The sequence below is a fragment of the Dendrobates tinctorius genome, unplaced genomic scaffold, assembly GCF_039654945.1.
Source record: "Dendrobates tinctorius isolate UK_male_01 unplaced genomic scaffold, ASM3965494v1 ptg000058l, whole genome shotgun sequence".
NCBI classification, from domain to species: domain Eukaryota; kingdom Metazoa; phylum Chordata; class Amphibia; order Anura; family Dendrobatidae; genus Dendrobates; species Dendrobates tinctorius.
In genome coordinates, this window is record NW_027361726.1 from 23,463,755 (window position 1) to 23,483,064 (window position 19,310).

At 48.3% G+C, this 19,310-nt stretch overlaps 1 protein-coding gene across 2 annotated transcripts in view; it reads left to right on the plus strand.

Moving 5' to 3' along the window:
* The window catches only part of RPS6KA5 (ribosomal protein S6 kinase A5), a 70,053-nt gene that overhangs the window by 9,321 nt on the left and 41,422 nt on the right, over positions 1-19,310 (plus strand). For both annotated transcript variants that reach the window (XM_073578177.1, XM_073578176.1), the window contains exons 2-5: positions 1,097-1,168; positions 4,063-4,281; positions 8,963-9,078; positions 18,518-18,625. In XM_073578177.1, the coding sequence (XP_073434278.1) occupies positions 4,125-4,281; positions 8,963-9,078; positions 18,518-18,625 (381 nt within the window). In that variant the 5' untranslated portion in view covers positions 1,097-1,168; positions 4,063-4,124. The remainder of the gene's footprint in view (positions 1-1,096; positions 1,169-4,062; positions 4,282-8,962; positions 9,079-18,517; positions 18,626-19,310) is intronic.

A 19,310-nucleotide genomic window follows, 5' to 3' on the forward strand; every position in this document is an offset into this window, starting at 1 on the left:
CAAAGGCAGAGCGGGGAATGATGGGAGAGGGAGCGTCAGCTGACGCTCTCTTCCATTATTGCTGTGAACCGTACCGGCGTCTATGACGCTGGTGTAGTTCAATGCGGCGGGGGGAGTCGGCGTTGGGGGCAGGCGGACCCCCTGCTTCACAATGGCCCCATAGCGGCTGCATGATGTGCTGCTAGCTGGGGGCCCCTGGGGGAGCGGGGACCCTAGGCAGCTGCCTGGTCTGCCTGCCCCTAACGCCGGCCCTGAGGATAGGTAATATAATGTATGTACACAGTGACTGCACCAGCAGAATAGTGAGTGCAGCTCTGGAGTATAATACATGATGTAACTCAGGATCAGTACAGGATCAGTAATGTAATGTATGTACACAGTGACTGCACCAGCAGAATAGTGAGCGCAGCTCTGGGGTATAATACAAGATTAGTGATAAAATTACAGTGCATCGCTTTATGGGGTTCAACTCTTGGTGTCTTGGGGTTGTCCTTTATTTTACCACTATTGAGGTGAGCGGTTTCTTTCTTTTGTAGCTTTAGGATGATATTGTATCACTGCAGCAATAAATTATTGGGACATCATCTATTATTTTAATAGGTTTGTGGATCACTTTCTGCTAATTGCCTTTGTACTAGTACATACTGTTCTCTTTCTGTAATGAAATGGTAATGATGTGTCACAGCCCTGAATGCCTTCTGACTAAATGGACACGAAGCGTCTTTTCTACTACATATCTACTGGTGTTTTCCCTGGTAGGCTATGAGGTGGCTGCTGGGGGTCAATGATGATTGATGTCTGATGAGGAAGGATCGTCCATTACTGCTTCGGATGCATCAGTATCAGGCTCTCTTCCATAAGTAATTATCCGTCTGGCTGACTCAGATCCTTACACTGCAATAAGAGATTTTTATATTAATGAATCCGGCGCTGATGGAATGACATCGATCCATTTGATTACATGTGACCTGCAAGCCTCAGCCGGACGTTCCCCACATCATAATGAATAATAATGGGGGATGATGATGAAATATGGTCGCTATCCTGCTTCATTAATTAACGTAACCTCGTTATATTTGATGAATTTCTTTTATAGCAAACTTGACGGGACACTCGGAGAAGGTTGGAATTGAGAACTTCGAGCTCCTGAAGGTCCTGGGCACAGGAGGTAGGTTGCTTTAATAAAAAACATTTTTGATAATAGATATTTGCGGTTTCACATGTTGCAGCAGTTTTGAACGCAGGCTGAGACCTCAGAAAAGGCTGTAACATTTGCGCTGTATGATCCGGATGCCTTACATACTGGCAGGACTGCTTCTACTTGGGGGATAGTCCTGTGCATGCAGCACCGGAGGGCGCACAGAGGATGCCGCCATACTGCCTCATACATGGGTTCTAATAGGCTGCTTTCCGCTGCCTCATCCTGACATTTTCTTGTAGTTCACACTTCCATATATCGAGCGTCTGTCTGTGGGCGACTCATGCAATTGTTCCCTCGATCAATGATGCTGAATATCTGAAAATTTGCCTATGCCTCCCCGAGCTGGATCTATCCATCTAATCTGCCTCTTCATGGCAATGATTCTGCATCATCACGTAATGAAAAATTCTGCACCTTTCCACTTTGTGTTTACATTCTTAACCTTTATCAAGATCTCTGCTTGTTGTGAACATTCTGGTTTATACCAAGAGGCGGAGGGAGAGGGTCCACACAGAGCAGGTATTTCTCACGGGCCAGAATCTGCTGTATTAGCGGTTCGGTATTCTGTACTAGCGGGAGGTCAATGAGAAGGTTTCCATTTACTATCAGCAGGCAGAGATCTTGAAAATAGTAAGACATGGAAGCAAAATATGACTAAGCTGCACGTATTCATAAGGCGCCATTCACCTGATGGCGGACAAGCGGGGGTCGTGTTGGGCTGGTACATGGCGGTATAATCTAGTTTTCCGGAATAGCATACTGTATATACTCGTGTATAAGCCGACCCATGTATAAGCCGACCCCCCCCTAATTTTGCCTCAAAAAACTGGGAAAACTTATTGACTCGCGTATAAGCCTAGGGTGGAAAATGCAGCAGCTACTGGTTCAAAGATAAATATAGATGCCAATAAAAGTTAAACTAATTGAGACATCAGTAGGTTAAATGTTTTTGAACATCCATATTGAATCAGGAGCCCCATATAATGCTCCATACAGTTCATGATGGGCCCCATAAGATGCTCCATACAAAATACACCCCATATAATGCTGTACAAAGGTTAATAATGCCCCCACAAGATGCTCTATAGAATAATATGCCCCATATAATGCTCCATAAAGGTTATGGCTCCATAAGATGCTCCATAGATTATGCCCCCATAAGATGCTCCATAAGATGCTCCATAGATTATGCCCCCATAAAATGCTCCATAGATTATGCCCCCATAAGATGCTCCATATATTATGTCCCCATAGGATAGGATGCTCCATAGATTATGCCCCCATAAGATGCTCCATAGACTGCGCATATGCTGCTCCGTAGAATATGCCCCCATATGCTGCCCCATAGAATATGTCCCCATATGCTGCACCCATAGAATATGCCCCCATATGCTTCCCCCATAGACTATGCCCCCATATACTGCTCCCATAAAATGCTCCATATATTATGCCCCCATATGCTGCTGCTGCCAAAAAAAATGCCATACTCACCTCAACCGGCTCAGGACCTCACCTGTCTTGGGGCCATCGCTGTTCACCGCTGTTTGCCATGTCGTCTGTCAGTGACGTTCAGGCAGCAGAGGGCACGGCACGCACTAACCACGTCACCGCTCCCTCTGCTGCCTAAACGTCACAGACAGAGGATGCAGCAGACAGCGGTGAACAGTGATGGACCCCGGACAGGTGAATATCGCTATACTTACCCCCTTGACACGGTCTCTGCAGCTGCAGCACCGCTTCTCCACGGTCTCCCTTCCTGCCTTTAGCGGTCACGTGGTACCGCTCATTACACTCACTCGGTACCATGTGACCGCTGAAGGCAGGAAGGGAGACCATGGAGAAGCGGGAGAGATGCAGAGACCGCGCCAGGGGAGGTCTCTCTCTCTGTGTACAGGAACGGATCCGCTATCCGCCATTTTAGCGGATTTTGACTGACAAAAAAAATTGTTGTGTGAAACAGGCCTTAGGGAATTCCCACATGTATTCAGCCTGTCTACAAGTTGCAAATCATGCAGATAAGACCACGAAAAGAAATCTCCGAGCACGCCAAAACCAGAGCAACGAGTATACTCGCTCATCACTAATAATGTCTATAGTAACACCTCGTATTGAAGGCGGCGGATCAGGCTGTGCAACACAAAATTAGGTGCGTCACTGTGGCTACAGAGGACTTTGGTGTTACCCAACCTCGGCTGGGGGGGGGGGGGGGGGAGCCCTGTCCGAACAGTCAGCAGTTTGGACACCTCTTTCTTCATCCTTTTGTGGTTTTGGTGCAGATCTCATCCAACTAAAGAAATAAAAATTAAAAAATGTACAATAGGGAAAGGAACAAAGATGGTCACTGTAGTGGGATTTTATTGCAGGAACAGTCTGGTTAGAAGAATCTTTCTGCTGGTTGGAAAAATTGCACAGGTTCCCTGTTTGTGATCCCCCTCTGTTAGCCTGTAAAGAGCAGCACCCACTGGTGACCACGGCAATTTTATTGGGTACCCGTGTCCTCTAACTTCCATTGCAGAGAAAATATGAACACCAAGCATCTGCTTCTTTTACCTATACAAAGGAGGTTCCATCAGGAGACTTGCAGCTGAATTGGGTTGGTGGCTGCCCTCTATAGCAGGGGTCTGCGCTCAGGGAACCCACTGCCTGCGACTACACCACCATAGAAAAATTCCTGCTGCGATATTGCAATTATTTGTAAATGGCTGCAGAAATTACACAGTTGACGTGAGCAATCTGCAGTGAATTGCTCATAATTCAGCTGAAAGCTGCTGCTGCTTTTATGACGTGCGCTGAGAGTCTCACAGCCTGACTTTATCAGAATAAGAATCATAGTTCTTAATTGCCGTTTTTTTTATTTGTAGCTTATGGCAAAGTATTCCTGGTCCGAAAGATTAGCGGTCATGACTCTGGGAAGCTTTACGCCATGAAAGTGTTAAAGAAGGCGACTATCATCCAAAAAGCCAAGACGGCGGAGCACACACGGACGGAGCGTCAGGTGCTGGAACACATCCGCCAGTCTCCATTCCTTGTAACCCTTCATTACGCTTTCCAGACTGACACAAAACTTCATCTCATTTTAGGTAAGAATGAATATATATTTTATACATCAGGTGTTGGGTATTATACTCTAGGTAACACTGGATTCACTGTGCAAGATGCAAACATCCTCTTATCTGGGGAAATGTTTGCAAGGTATCTGGGAATAGTGCCTGCTGCAGAGGAGCAGTGAGAGCAATGAATACTTCCGATATGAAGGAGATGGTGAATATTCTTACAATGCTCCTCGCCTGCCTGTAGTGAACTGCTGTAAAGTAGGGCACTTTACTGTCGGGTGGATCTGAGGTTCAGAGATGCAAGTTCTCTATCTGCCTGCTTTGTACAACTTCATTATCTGCCCCTTGTCAATCACGTGCCAGCAGGTTTGATATAAATGTTGGGAGAGGATTATTATTATAGCGCCATTTATTCCATGGCACTTTACATGTGAAAAGGTGTAAACATAATAAAAAAACAAATACAATAATCTTGAGCAAAACAAGTCACCGACTGGTACAGGAGGAGAGAGGACCCGGACCGCGAGTGCGTACAGTCTACAAGATCGATGCAATTAGTGCAACTTTAAGAGAACTTTGACAAGTCAATGAGACATGTTGTGAGTTTAGATTGGTAGAGTCCGGGTGCTGAGATACCCACATATCACCAAAATAAAGGGGCAGAAGTGCTGAGCTGTGTGCCGAGACTGAAGACAGGGTCAATATTAACTTTTTCACTGTTTTATCCAAAATGACATTTTGAGGCCAAAAACGTCTACCGAGTCTTTGTCTCTGTATGGTGAGGGTTACCAGTCTTTGTCTCTGTATGGTGAGGGTTACCAGTCTTTGTCTCTGTATGGTGAGGGGGACCAGTCTTTGTCTCTGTATGGTGAGGGGGACCAATCTTGTCTCTGTATGGTTGTATGGTGAGGGGGACCAGTCTTTGTCGCTGTTTGGTGAGGGGGACCAATCTTTGTCTCTGTATGGTGAGGGGGACCAATCTTTGTCTCTGTATGGTGAGGGGGATCAGTCTTTGTCTCTGTATGGTGAGGGGGACCAGTCTTTGTCGCTGTTTGGTGAGGTGGACCAGTCTTTGTCTCTGTATGGTGAGGTGGACCAGTCTTTGTCTCTGTATGGTGAGGGGGACCAGTCTTTGTCTCTGTATGGTGAGGGGGACCAGTCTTTGTCTCTGTATGGTGAGGGGGACCAGTCTTTGTCTCTGTATGGTGAGGGAGACCAGTCTTTGTCTCTGTATGGTGAGGGGGACCAGTCTTTGTCTCTGTATGGTGAGGTGGACCAGTCTTTGTCTCTGTATGGTGAGGGGGACCAGTCTTTGTCTCTGTATGGTAAAGACTGGTCCCCCTTGTCTCTGTTTGGTGAGGGGGACTAATCTTGTCTCTGTATGGTGAGGGGGACCAGTCTTTGTCGCTGTTTGGTGAGGGGGACCGGTATTTGTCTCTGTATGGTGAGGGGGACCAATCTTTGTCTCTGTATGATGAGGGGGACCAGTCTTTGTCTCTGTATGGTGAAGGGGACCAATCTTGTCTCTGTATGGTGAGGGGGACCAATCTTGTCTCTGTATGGTGAGGGGGACCAATCTTGTCTCTGTATGGTGAGGGGGACCAGTCTTTGTCGCTGTTTGGTGAGGGGGACCAATCTTTGTCTCTGTATGGTGAGGGGGACCAGTCTTTGTCTCTGTATGGTGAGGGGGACCAGTCTTTGTCTCTGTATGGTGAGGGGGACCACTCTTTGTCGCTGTTTAGTGATGGGGACCAATCTTTGTCTCTGTATGGTGAGGAGGACCAGTCTTTGTCTCTGTATGGTGAGGGGCACCAGTCTTTGTCGCTGTTTGGTGAGGGGGACCAGTCTTTGTCTCTGTATGGTGAGGGGGGCCAATCTTTGTCTCTGTATGGTGAGGGGGACCAGTCTTTGTCTCTGTATGGTGAGGGGGACCGGTCTTTGTATGCTGAGCGGGGACCGGTCTTTGTCTCTGTATGGCAAGCGGGGATCGGTATGTGTCTCTTTATGGTGAGCGTAGGCAGGTCTTTGGCTCTGTATGGTAAGCAGGGTCGGGTCTATGTCTCTATATGGTGAGCGGAGGCGGTTCTTTGTTTCTCTCTTGTTAGTGTGGGATAGGTCTTTATACAGGGAGCCGGTCTTCATTTCCATTCGGGAAGCGGGGCTGGTTTTTGTCTGTGTACATAGAACGGGGGAGATTCTTTGTTTCTGTTTGGGTAGAGGTGACGGTTCTTTGACTTCTCTGTAGGTTTTGGAGACGGGTCTTGGTCTCTTTACAGAGAGTGGGGACAGGTGTGTGTCTCTATACACGGAGTTGTGGCAGGTTTTTGTCTACTTTTGCCAAACTGCATACAGATATAACAGGCAGACTTTCCATTCATGGTAGACAAGCCACTGGAATATTAGCAAAAGCAATATGCATGCTGGGAAGTGAGGGAAAGAAACGTCCAGCACCTCTAGTGCTGGCAAAATGCTGATGAACAATGGATGGCAAGTTAGTGCTCTTAACCCCTTCACACCCGAGCCTGTTTTTGCCTTCGTGACCGGGCCAATTTTTTCAATTCTGACCAGTGTCACTTTATGAGGTCATAACTCTAGAACGCTTCAACGGATCCTACTGATTCTGACTTTGTTTTCTCATGACATATTGTACTTCATGATGGTGGTAAAAATTTTTAGATATGAGCTGCGCTTATTTGTTAAAAAAATCTAAATTTGGCGAAAATTTAGAAAATTTTGCAATTTTCAAACTTTTAATTTTTATGCCCTTAAATCAGAGAGTGATATCGCACAAAATAGTTAATAAATAACATTTCCCACATGTCTACTTTACATCTGCACAATTTTGGAAACATAATTTTTTTTTTTATGAAGTTATAAGGGTTAAAAGTTGACCAGCGATTTCTCATTTTTACAACAAAATTTGCAACACCATTTTTTTTAGGGACCACCTCACATTTGAAGTGAGTTTGGGGGGTCAATATGACAGAAAATACCCAAAAGTGACACCATTCTAAAAACTGCACCTCTCAATGTACTCAAAACCACATTCAAGAAGTTTATTAACCCTTCAGGTGCTTCACATGAATGAATGGAATATGGAAGGAAAAAATAAACATTTAACTTTTTTTCACAAACATTTTACTTCAAAACCATTTTTTTTTATTTTCACAAGTGTAAAAAGAGAAAATGAACCACAATTTTTTGTGCAATTTCTCCCGAATACGCCAATACCCCGTATGTGGGGCTAAACCACTGTTTGAGCACACGGCAGAGCTCAGAACGGAAGGAGTGCCGTTTGACTTTTTCAATGCAGAATTGGCTGGAATTGAGATCGGATGCCATGTCGCATTTGGAGAGTCCCTGATGTACCTAAACAGTGGAAACCCCCCAAAGTGACCCCATTTTGGAAATTAGACTCCCCCAAGGGACTTATCTAGATGTGTGGTGAGCACTTTGAACCCCCAAGTGCTTCACTAAAGTTTATAATGTAGAGCCGTGAAAATAAAAAAAAATCATTTTTTTCCACAAAAATGATCTTTTAGCCCCCAATTTTTATTTTCACAAGGGTAACAGGAGAAATTGGACCCTAAGAGTTGTTGTCCAATTTGTCCTGAGTACGCTGGTACCCCATATGTGGGAGGAAAACTACTGTTTGGGCACACGGTGGGGCTCGGAAGGGAAGTAGTGACGTTCTGAAATGCAGACTTTGATGGAATGGTCTGCGGGCGTCATATTGCATTTACAGAGCCCCTGATGTACCTAAACAGTGGAAACCCCCAATTCTAATTCCAACCGTAACCCCAACACACCCCTAACCCTAATCTCAGCCTTAACCATAACCCTAACCACAAACCTAACCCCAACACACCCATAACCTTAATCCCAGCCCTAGCCCTAGCCCTAACCCTAACCCTAGCCCTAGCCCTAACCTGTGTACCTGCTTTTTTTTTTCTTTACTTTTTTTTATTTTTGTGACAAGATCGCTGCCCTGCGATCTGACTCATAGTAACGCCACTTCTCCTCTGATCTCACACTGACAGATGATCAGAGGTGAAGCAGCGTTACTATGTGACAAGATCGCTGCCTGGCACATAATAACGCGACTTCTCCTCTGATCTCACAATGACAGATGATCAGAGGTGAAGCAGCGTTACTGTGTGACAAGATCGCTGCCTGGCACAGCTGTGCCAGGCAGCGATCAGCTGTGCCAGGCAGCGATCTATTCACACAGTAACACTGCTTCACCTCTGATCATCTGTCAGTGAGATCAGAGGGAGAAGCCGCGTTACAATGAGGGAGATCGCCGGGAAACAAGCAGCTTTCCCAGCGATCGCTCCCATTGGCTGCTGTGACGCTGACGTCATCAGGACCTGAACCAATCAGGTCTCGATGGCGTCGGGGGTCCCAGCATGCATTGTGCACCGGGATCCCCGCGTTGTAAGGTATGTGGAGGTCCCGGGGGGCACAAAACCGCCGACAGTAGATAAACGTCGGCGCTGCACAAAGCCCAGCAAGCGCCAACGTTTATCTACTGTGGGCGGTCGGGAAGAGGTTAATAATCAAGACAGGTACTACACATATTTGAGTAGATTTTTTCTAGTGGTGGATGTGGGCAGCAGAACCACACTTTCCTTTTGGATAAAGTGGAGACTGAACATTCCCTTTTTATTAATTTGTGTCTCTGGTTTGTTTAATTCTCTTTTTGCAGATTACATTAATGGAGGTGAGCTTTTTACGCATTTATCCCAGAGGGAAAAATTCACGGAGAGTGAAGTACAGATCTACATTGGAGAGATCGTCCTCGCCCTCGAGCACCTGCACAAGGTCAGTCCTGCTGCCGTTTCTTGGTGTTATCGTCTTCTTTTGCTTGTGGGAGCCATAGATGGCTTAGGAAGGAATCGGGGGTTATAAAATGGTGTAGATGTGGCGCACTCTGCCGGGGTTTAGTGGCTGACAAAACACCGGTTTTATTATTTCTGTGTTTTTCATGTCGCTCTTGTTAAGAGCTCATAAATGCAGACACCTAAAACATAATCCCACGTCCAGGATCCCTTCTACGCCTACACAAATAACAAGGAAACTTATCGTACATTACCTGTCACCTGGTATAATGGACGGGATCATTATTCCAGGGAAAGCTGGCTGGCAACCAATATGGCCGCCATCGCAGCTGCAGTAGGGGTTGGCACCCGGCTTTCCTGGAATCCTGTTATGCCAATGTCTCTAGTTCTGCAGCACATTCGTGCTGTGTGATAATACATTTTTTATTTTGCAAAGTTTTAGAATTTTCCAGTGATTTTATGGAAATTGTGATTGGTCAGCTCTGTATGAGTGGACCCTTAAAGGGATGTCCGGCGTCGCTCACTCCAACATTGGAGATGAGTGGTGCAAGTGATGTTGCGTCACCACTTACCCACTGGGGCGAGTGCAACAATTTTAGTACTTGTCACCTCACGATGCAGAAGTGAGCCGCGCCGGACAACACCACTTACCTGATAAGGACCAAGTGCCATAAATTTTCTTTGCTTGGTCCTGAGAGTAACCAAATAAAGGTCTGTGTAGGAGGAGCAGGTCCAGTCCCCGGCTGTTTGACACTGATCCTGGGGATAAGATAGAAGCGGTTTATTATCTCTCCTGTCTTCAATGAGCACAGCTCAAAGAATATTCACTGAGGGTAAGCAGAGATCTTGAAAATGGCTACAAACTTTACCACAAAGTATACTCTGAAGCTGCAGAACAAGACGTTTTCTTCGAGCACCCTCGATCAGGGGTCACAAGGGGCTGGTGAGGTGGTGTTGAACGCTTTACTGGTCCTGGCAAACTCATATTTTGCATTCGTTGAAGTATTGCAATTACTATTGTATTGCACATTTTGTAGAAAGTCATTATTGAAAGCCTTCAGAATATTGCCCAACTGTGGATTAGGAAAGCTCCATATCTTTCCTCTCGCAGCTTTTGACACAGTCACACACAAAAGCCCAATTGTATCTGTCCGCCTGCAGCAGGCAACGTTAATATTCGCATTGCTGTAGTCATGTCAGGGAGTCGGGAGCAGAGCTTGACCTCGTCCCCCTTCTTTCTGTAGTTTATCTGTTGCGCTGGATGGATATAGTCTAAACAATGCAACCAGGAATGAAATGTGAAGGAGAAATGGATGACGGGGACACGACCCAGGATTCTTTTGTTATTACAGCTGCAGGGCGCACATCAGGGTAACACAAGCATTAAAGGGGGGCTCTGATTGTATGTTAATAAAGCTTAATCGTTGCTTAATGAAAAGTTCTGCAGCTTTCGACTATACTTTGTGTTTTAGTTCTATATTTGCTTTCTGTAAATGAACGGGATCTTGTCTATGTGGAGATTGAACAGTTGCTCTAAAACAATAGTTTAACAGTTGTATCCAATCTGGACAATCCTCTGTGCGCAAGATCTACACTGTTCAAAAAAATAAAGGGAACACTAAAATCCCACATCCTAGATATCACTGAATGAAATGTTTGAGTTGCAAATCTTTATTCATTACATAGTGGAGTATGTTGAGAAGAGTAAAACATAAAAATGATCAGTGTAAATAAAAATTAATATCCCATTGAGGTCTGGATTTGAAATGATACTTAAAATCAAATTACAGGCTGATCCAACTTCAGTGGAAATGCCTCAAGACAAGGAAATGATGCACAGTAGTAAGTGTGGCCTCCACGTACCTGTATGACCTCTCTACAACTCCTGGGCATGGTCCTGATGAGGTGGAAGATGTTTACTCTGTCGCCTAATTGGGGGACACAGAACCGTGGGTGTTATGCTGCTGTCCACTAGGAGGCGACACTATGCATAATACTGAAAAAGATTAACTTTGGCTCCTCCTCTGCAGTATACACCCCTGGACGGCGTCAGCCTTCTCCAGTTTTTTTTTTTTGTTTTTTTTCCCAACAGATTACAGATGAAGCAAAGCGGGTCTCCAGTAAGACTCCCGGCATGGCTCCCTCCTCGGTCCCCTATTAGGGGTACCCGGTTGAGGTCGAGGTGGCTATTCCCCATGTCGCTCTTTCCCCAGTCCCTCGGGTACTGGTTCGAAGTTGAGAACCCCCCCTCCCTCCTCAGTTCTTTTTAGCTGGGTTGAGGTTGAGCCGACGACGAAGCCCCCTGATGGTGATGGCAGCACCCTCCCTAATCCCGCTCTGGGGGTATTAGGTTGAGGTACCGCAGGTAGGGCCTGTACCAGGCACCATTCGGACGCTTACAAGCCCAGGGACCCCAGTCCAGCTGCGGGCTCCTGTGGGGCCCGGGGGAGATGCAGCAAGGCATAGCACTTGTCAGAGACCGGCCTCCCTGCGCCCTGTCTCTGCAGCAGCACCAGCTGCATAGCGCCCCAAAGGGACCCTCCACAGGGCCCAGTGCGCGTTCAGACCCCACCGCTAGCCTTCCTTTTCATTCCGGGGGGGGGGTCTCGGTTAGATGTTAGATCCGAACCCCCCCCACGGGCAACCGCGCCGTCCTGGAGCCCTGCTGGGCATGAGACCTCAAATTTAGGCCGCGACTTCGGCCTAGCCGAAGTCGCCGCCTTATTCCCGCCCCCCAGATGACGAAAATGACACTCTGCAGTGTCATAGAACGGGCGGATCGAGACAGGAAGGGCGCGCTTTTACATAGCTCCGCGCGCCCTTTTCAGCTCTCCGCCCCCTTCCCCCTCCACCTCAGAATTCCGGTGGCCATCTTGCTGCACCTGAAGACATAGCTGAAGGCAGCACAGCGGTCTCTGGGGGGGCACAGGACTGGGATTTTTCGGCGCTGGACCTATGGGGCGCACCGGTGGGGTAAGATCACAGCTGGGTTTTTCTGTACTCAGCTGTGAGTTCATATAACCTATAACGCTCCCCTATTCCTTTTCCTCTGCGTAGATACCCCTGTAGGGCCTCTGCTAATCAGCCTCTAGGCACTATGTCGGGCTCAAGGAAAAGGACCAGACAAGACTGCTTTTATGCTGTCTGCACAGCCTGCAAGGCCACTCTTCCCAGCGGCAGCACGTACCCGCACTGCCGGGACTGTACCCAAAACGCTGGGTCAGAACCCCAAGAAGTCCCTACCAACGCTTCTGCGGCAGCTGCTGCGCCGGAATGGGCGACTCAGATGTCGCGGTCTGTGGCACAGTCTATAGATAACCTGACCTCCACACTACTGCAGGCTCTGCAGGGTCATGTCTCCGCTATGAACGTTACCCAGCAAAGGGACATTCGGTCTCAGGGACATGCCGCTTCTGACAGTTTGAGACGTAAGCGGACCCACGGGTCGCGTTAATCTGCGTCTTCACATATCACTAGGTCGTCCCCCTCCAGGGAGAGACACAGTGGCTCCAGGTCACCAAGACCGTCCCCTGATAGAGAAAGACAAAGCGGATCTCCACAAAGATCCCAGACCACAGAACACCTCCGCCCTAGTTCGCCCGCTAGGGAACTCCTTAGCGATGCGCAAGACTCAGAGGGCATATGTGATTCTAACTCAGATAACGAAACAGAGAACACTCTGGTCCCTTGTCCCCCTAGCAATGCGGCGCTAGTTGAGGATATAATCTCTTCCAGCCTTCGGGTGCTGGACATTTCTGATCCAACCCCGGAAGCACCAGAACACAAGATTTCCTTCGAGAGTGTTCAGAAACCATCTAAGGTCTTCCCTAATCACCCAGAATTTCAAAAAATACTTTCTAAGCATTTTTCGCAGCCTGAGAAAAAATTCGCCAATCGCAAATACTTAGAAGCAAAGTACCCCTTCCCACAGAAGGACACTAAAGAATGGGCAAATCCACCTGAAGTGGACCCCCCAGTCTCTAGGCTAGTAGCACAAACACTTCTCTCACTGGCGGACAGCTCAACCCTCAAGGACGCAGCAGACAGACAGGTAGAACGCATGGCTCGTTCAATCTTCGAAGCGGCAGGTGCCTCTCTGGCTCCCGCATTTGCTTCAGTTTGGGCAGCCAAGGCCATTATGGCCTGGGCTAATCTATTGCAACAGGGCCTCCAAGCTTCAAATCCTCAGATGGCGGACCAGGCGGTGCAAATTGCAGTAGTGGCAGATTACATGGTCCATGCAGCGTTGGATTCTGCAAGAGGGGTAGCGGGAATAGCATCAAACGCCATCACAATCCGGAGTATTCTCTGGCTGAGAATGGAAGGCGGATGCGGCCTCAAAAAAGTCCCTAACAAATCTCCCGTACTTCAGTGGGCATCTTTTCTGTGAAAAGCTGGATACAATGATATCCAATGCTACCGGGGGGTAGAAGTACTTCTCTCCCTCAACTAAAACCAAAACGCACGTTTAAAAGACGCAATCAATATAGTTTCCGATCCTTTCGGAATTCTTCAGGCTGGTCCGTCTCGCGCCCAGCACAAAATCATAACCGCTCCCCCCGCAGAGACAACACACGGGCGGCACAGAGGCCAGACAGGAACTGGCAGTCAAAAGCAAGCCAGGCAAAATCCAAAGGAGGAAAAACTCAGACTTTCCCCTCATCATGACTCATGCCCTCCGGAAGACATCCTACTCGTAGGCGGACGACTGCTACTCTTTCAGCAGGTCTGGCTGCCTATTACAGAAGACAAGTGGGTCAAGGAAATAGTGTCTTCAGGATACAAGATAGAGTTTACTACCAGCCCACCGCACAGGTTCTTTCTCTCCGTTCGTCCAAAACCTCCACTCAAACTCGAGCCTTCCATCAAGCGGTTTCTTCCCTCCTGCAAGCAGGAGTCATAGTACCGGTTCCAGCAGACGAACGCTTCCGAGGGTTCTATTCCAATCTGTTCATGGTGCCCAAGAGGCAGCGTCCGACACATACTAGACCTCAAGCAACTCAACAAGTATGTTCGAGTTTGTCACTTTCGCATGGAATCCCTCCGGTCAATCGTTGTGTCCATGGAAAAAGGAGAATATCTCGCCTCCATAGACATACAGGACGCATACCTGCATATACCGATTGCTCCCGCCCATCAGAGATTTCTCAAGATTCGCAATCAACCAAGACCATTACCAGTTTGTGGCCCTCCCGTTCGGTCTCGCCACGGCTCCCAGAACATTTACAAAGGTCATGGCAGCCACCATGGACGTGCTACACTCCAGAGGCATAGTAGTCGTTCCATACCTAGACGACCTTCTCATCAAGGCCCCCACCTTCAAGGACTGCGAGGTCAGCGTCTCAATCACAATCGACACTCTGAGTCGCCTGGGATGGTTAGTCAATTTACAGAAGTCCTCAACTACCCCGAGTCAGTCTCTGGCCTTCCTGGGAATGCTATTTGACACCTCCAGGGGTCTGGTGATCCTCCCCAGGGACAAGGCACTGACCCTCCGTTTAGGAGTTCGCACTCTCCTCCGCAAGTTCCCCCGATCTCTCCGGTACGTCATGAGAGTACTTGGCAGGATGGCAGCAGCAATGGAGGCGGTACCATTTGCCCAGTTTCACCTCAGACCCCTTCAAATGGCCATCCTCAAGTCCTGGGACAGGAATCCGTTCTCCCTCGACAGGGAATTCCGGTTATCGTCGAAAACCAGGAGATCCCTGCACTGGTGGTTCAAGCCAACCTCGCTTGCAATGGGAAAATCCTTTCTCTCCGGTCAATGGGAGGTTTTGACCAGCGACGCCAGCCTTACGGGTTGGGGCGCGGTGTACCTACATCACAGAGCGCAAGGCAAGTGGTCACCAATGGAAGCGAACATGCCCATCAACATCCTGGAAATTCGGGCCATCTTCCTGGCATTGAAAGCTTTTCATCACTTGCTGGCAGACTCTCATATCAGAGAACAGTCGGACAATGCCACGGCGGTGGCATACGTGAACCTTCAAGGCGGGACACACAGCATCCAGGCGATGAACAAAGTAACACGTATCCTACACTGGGCGGAGAATGCGAGGTCGGTACTCTCTGCGGTCCACATTCCGGGTGTGGACAACTGGGAAGCCGACTATCACAGCAGACAAGGAATGGACTCGGGGGAGTGGTCTCTCCATCCCGAAGATTTTCATCAGATCTGCCATCGCTGGGGGACCCCGGACGTGGATCTGATGGCATCCCATCTCAATGCCAAGGTTCCCAATTTCATGGCCAGGACGCGCGATCGCTCAGAGCAGATGCCCTGGTTCAGGACTGGACTCAGTTCCAGCTTCTGTACATTTTTCCACCCCTCCCCCTGATCTCCAGAGTCCTGAGAAAGATCAAACAAGAGGGAGTTCCCACCATCCTGATCGCCCCAGACTGGCCCAGGCATACATGGTACGCCGATGTCGTGCAACTCACAGCAGACGCCCCCTGGCATCTCCCCACATGTCCCGACCTTCTGTCACAAGGCCCGTTCTTCCACCAGAACTCAGGGGCTCTCAATTTGACGGCATGGCCATTGAGACCTGGGTTTTGACCCAAGCAGGTTTTTCACCGGATGTCGTAAAAACCATGATCAGGGCTCGAAATCCAGCTTCAGCCAGGATTTACTATCGTACCTGGAAGGTTTTCTTCACATGGTGCGAATCCCGCAGACAGGTCCCACTTCCCTACTCTCTTCCAAAGGTTCTCGGTTTCTTTCAGTCAGGCCTGGACGCCAGACTGTCCCTGGGCTCGCTTAAGAGCCAGGTGTCAGCGCTTTCAGTGCTCTTTCAGAGGCGTATTGCTAACAAGCCGCAAGTGAGGACTTTTCTCCAGGGGGTTTCCCGATTGGTTCCCCCCTATAAACATCCATTGGATACGTGGGACCTCAACCTGGTCTTGACTGCATTGCAGACACCTCCTTTCGAACCCCTTAAGGAAGTCTCACTCCGCCTTCTATCACAGAACGTGGTTTTTCTGGTGGCAATCACCTCGCTACGCAGGGTGTCCGAACTTTCAGCACTTTCCTACAGACAACCCTTCCTGGTTTTCCATCAGGACAAGGTGGTTCTCCGTACAGTCCCATCCTTCCTTCCGAAGGTGGTGTCCAGCTTCCACCTCAATGAGGAAATCTCACTACCATCTCTTTGCCCGGTTCCCTTCATAGAGTGGAGAAGGCTCTGCATACGCTTGACCTTGTCTCAGGGCATTGCATATTTACGTGTCTAGGACTGCTCCCTTCCAGAAGTCTGATTCACTTTTCATTCTTCCAGAAGGCGTTCGCAAGGGCCTTCCGGCTTCCAAAGCCACCCTTGCTAGGTGGATCTAGTCCACCATACAAGAGGCTTACCGCCTTAACAATTCTCCTCTTACGGACGGTATCACGGAACACTCTACGCAGGCGGTAGAGGCCTCTTGGGCCATTCGGCATCAAGCCTCGGCACATCAAGTGTGTAAGGCAGCCACTTGGACTAGCCTGCACACATTTACAAAACACTACAGAGTGCATACCCAGTCCTCAGCGGTTGCGAGCCTGGGTAGACGGGTCCTGCAGCTGGCAGTACCCCAAATCTAGGGGACTGTCAGCACAATATTTGTCCACTGCTTTCCACCCAGGGACTGCTTTGGGACGTCCCACGGTTCTGTGTCCCCCAATTAGGCGACAGAGTAAAGGAGATTTTTGTGTACTCACCGTAAAATCTTTCTCTTAGCCTTTAATTGGGGGACACAGCTCTCACCCTGTTGCCCTTCCGGGCCGTTGTTACGGTTGCGTTCTCATATTGTTGTTTGAGCTCGTTTATAGTAGCCTTCTTACAGGCATGGTTATGTTTCTGGTATATTCCTCCTAATGCTTTTGCACAAAACTGGAGAAGGCTGATGCCGTCCAGGGGTGTATACTGCAGAGGAGGAGCCAAAGTTAATCTTTTTCAGATTATGCATAGTGTCGGCTCCTAGTGGACAGCAGCATAACACCCACGGTTCTGTGTCCCCCAATTAAAGGCTAAGAGAAAGAGATTTTATGGTGAGTACACAAAAATCTCCTTTTTCTGAGAGATCTCCTCCCAGACCTGGATTAAAGCATCAGTCAACTTCTGGACAGTCATTGGTGGATGGAACGAGACATGATGTCCCAGATATGCTCGATTGGATTCACATCTGAGGAACGAGCAGGCCAGTCCATAGCATCAGTGACTTTATCATACAGCAACTGGTGACACATATCAGCCACATGAGGCCTACAATTGTCATGCATCAGATGAAACCCAGGGCCCAGTGCAATAACATATGGTCTCACAATGGGTTTGAGGCTCTCATCCCGGTACCTAATAGCAGTCAGGGTACATCTGGCTAGTACATGGACAGCTGTGCGGCCCTCCAAAGAAATGCCTCCCCACACCATTACTGACCCACTGCCAAACCGGTAATTCTGGAGGATGTCTCAGGCAGCAGAACGTTCTCCATGGCATCTCCATACTCTCTCTTCTGTCACCTGTTCAATGTGAACGTGCTCTCATCCGTGAAGAGCGCAGGGTGCCATTGTTGAATCTGCCAATCTGTAAGCACAACACCCACTTGTGGACTTCGGGCCCTCATACCACCCTCATGGAGTCTGGTTCTGACAGTTTGAGCAAACGCATGGATGTTAGTGGCCTGCTGGAGGATATTTTGCACGGATCTGGCACTGCTCCTCCGGTTTCTCCTTGCAGAAAGGAGGAGGTAGTGGTCCTGCTGCTGGATGTTGCCCTCCTATGGCCCCCTCCACGTCTCCTGGTGTACTGGCCTCTCTCCTGGTATCTGCTTCATGCTCCGGACACTGTGCTGGTAGACACAGCTACCATTCTGGCCACAGCTTGCATTGATGTGCCATCCTGGATGAGCTGCACTACCTGAGCAACTACTTTGTTTGTAGACACCGCCTCATGTTACTTTTACCTCTAGGTGTGAGAGCAATGACAAAATGCAAAAGTGACCAAAACAACAGCCAAAGAGGTTGAGGACAGAGAAGTGGTCTGTGGTCACCCCCTGCAGAACCACTCCTTTATAGGGGATGCTTTGCTAATTGCGTATCATTTCTAACTGTTGTCTGTTCCATTTGCAAAACAGCCGGAGAAATTGATTTACAATCAGTGTTGTTCATAATTGGACAGGATGATTTCACAGAAGTGTGATTGACTTGGTGTTACATTCTGTTGTTTAAAAGTGTTCCCTTTATTTTTTGAGCAGAGTATATTACTCCTGATACATTGTAGCAAACTTTCTGGACAAGACAGAATCCCAGTGGTGCTGTGCACATTCTTCTCCGGAGGATTTATTTCTGTTTATGTGCCAGATGCCTGAATTATCTGTAGCTCCTTTTCTGTCCAGTCCTCCGCTGTCATCAGATGTGTCACCAATATGAGAATATGCTTTCCTTTCAGCTGGGGATAATATACCGGGATATCAAACTCGAAAATATCCTCCTGGACTCCAGCGGCCACGTGGTCCTAACGGACTTCGGTCTCAGTAAGGAGTTTCTATCAGATGAGGTAAGTAACTTACACGGCCGTCTATGGTTTAAAACAGCATTCCTCTAGTGATGAATAGGAGGTATTCTCAGTGATGTCACCGCTGATCTCTAGTGATATATATAGGAGGCATTCTCAGTGATGTCACCGCTGATCTCTAGTGATGGATAGGAGGCATTCTCAGTGATGTCACCGCTGATCTCTAGTAATGGATAGGAGGCATTCTCAGTGATGTCACCGCTGATGTCTAGTGATGGATAGGAGACATTCTCAGTGATGTCACCGCTGATCTCTAGTGATGGATAGGAGGCATTCTCAGTGATGTCACCGCTGATCTCTAGTGATGGATAGGAGGCATTCTCAGTGATGTCACCTCTGATCTCTAGTGATGGATAGGAGGCATTCTCAGTGATGTCACCGCTGATATCTATTGATGGATAGGAGGCATTCTCTGTGCTGTCACCGCTGATCTCTAGTGATGGATAGGAGGCATTCTCAGTGATGTCACCGCATTCTCAGTGATGTCACTGCTGATCTCTAGTGATGGATAGGAGGCATTCTCAGTGATGTCACTGCTGATCTCTAGTGATGGATAGGAGGCATTCTCAGTGATGTCACCTCTGATCTCTAGTGATGGATAGGAGGCATTCTCAGTGATGTCACCGCTGATATCTATTGATGGATAGGAGGCATTCTCTGTGCTGTC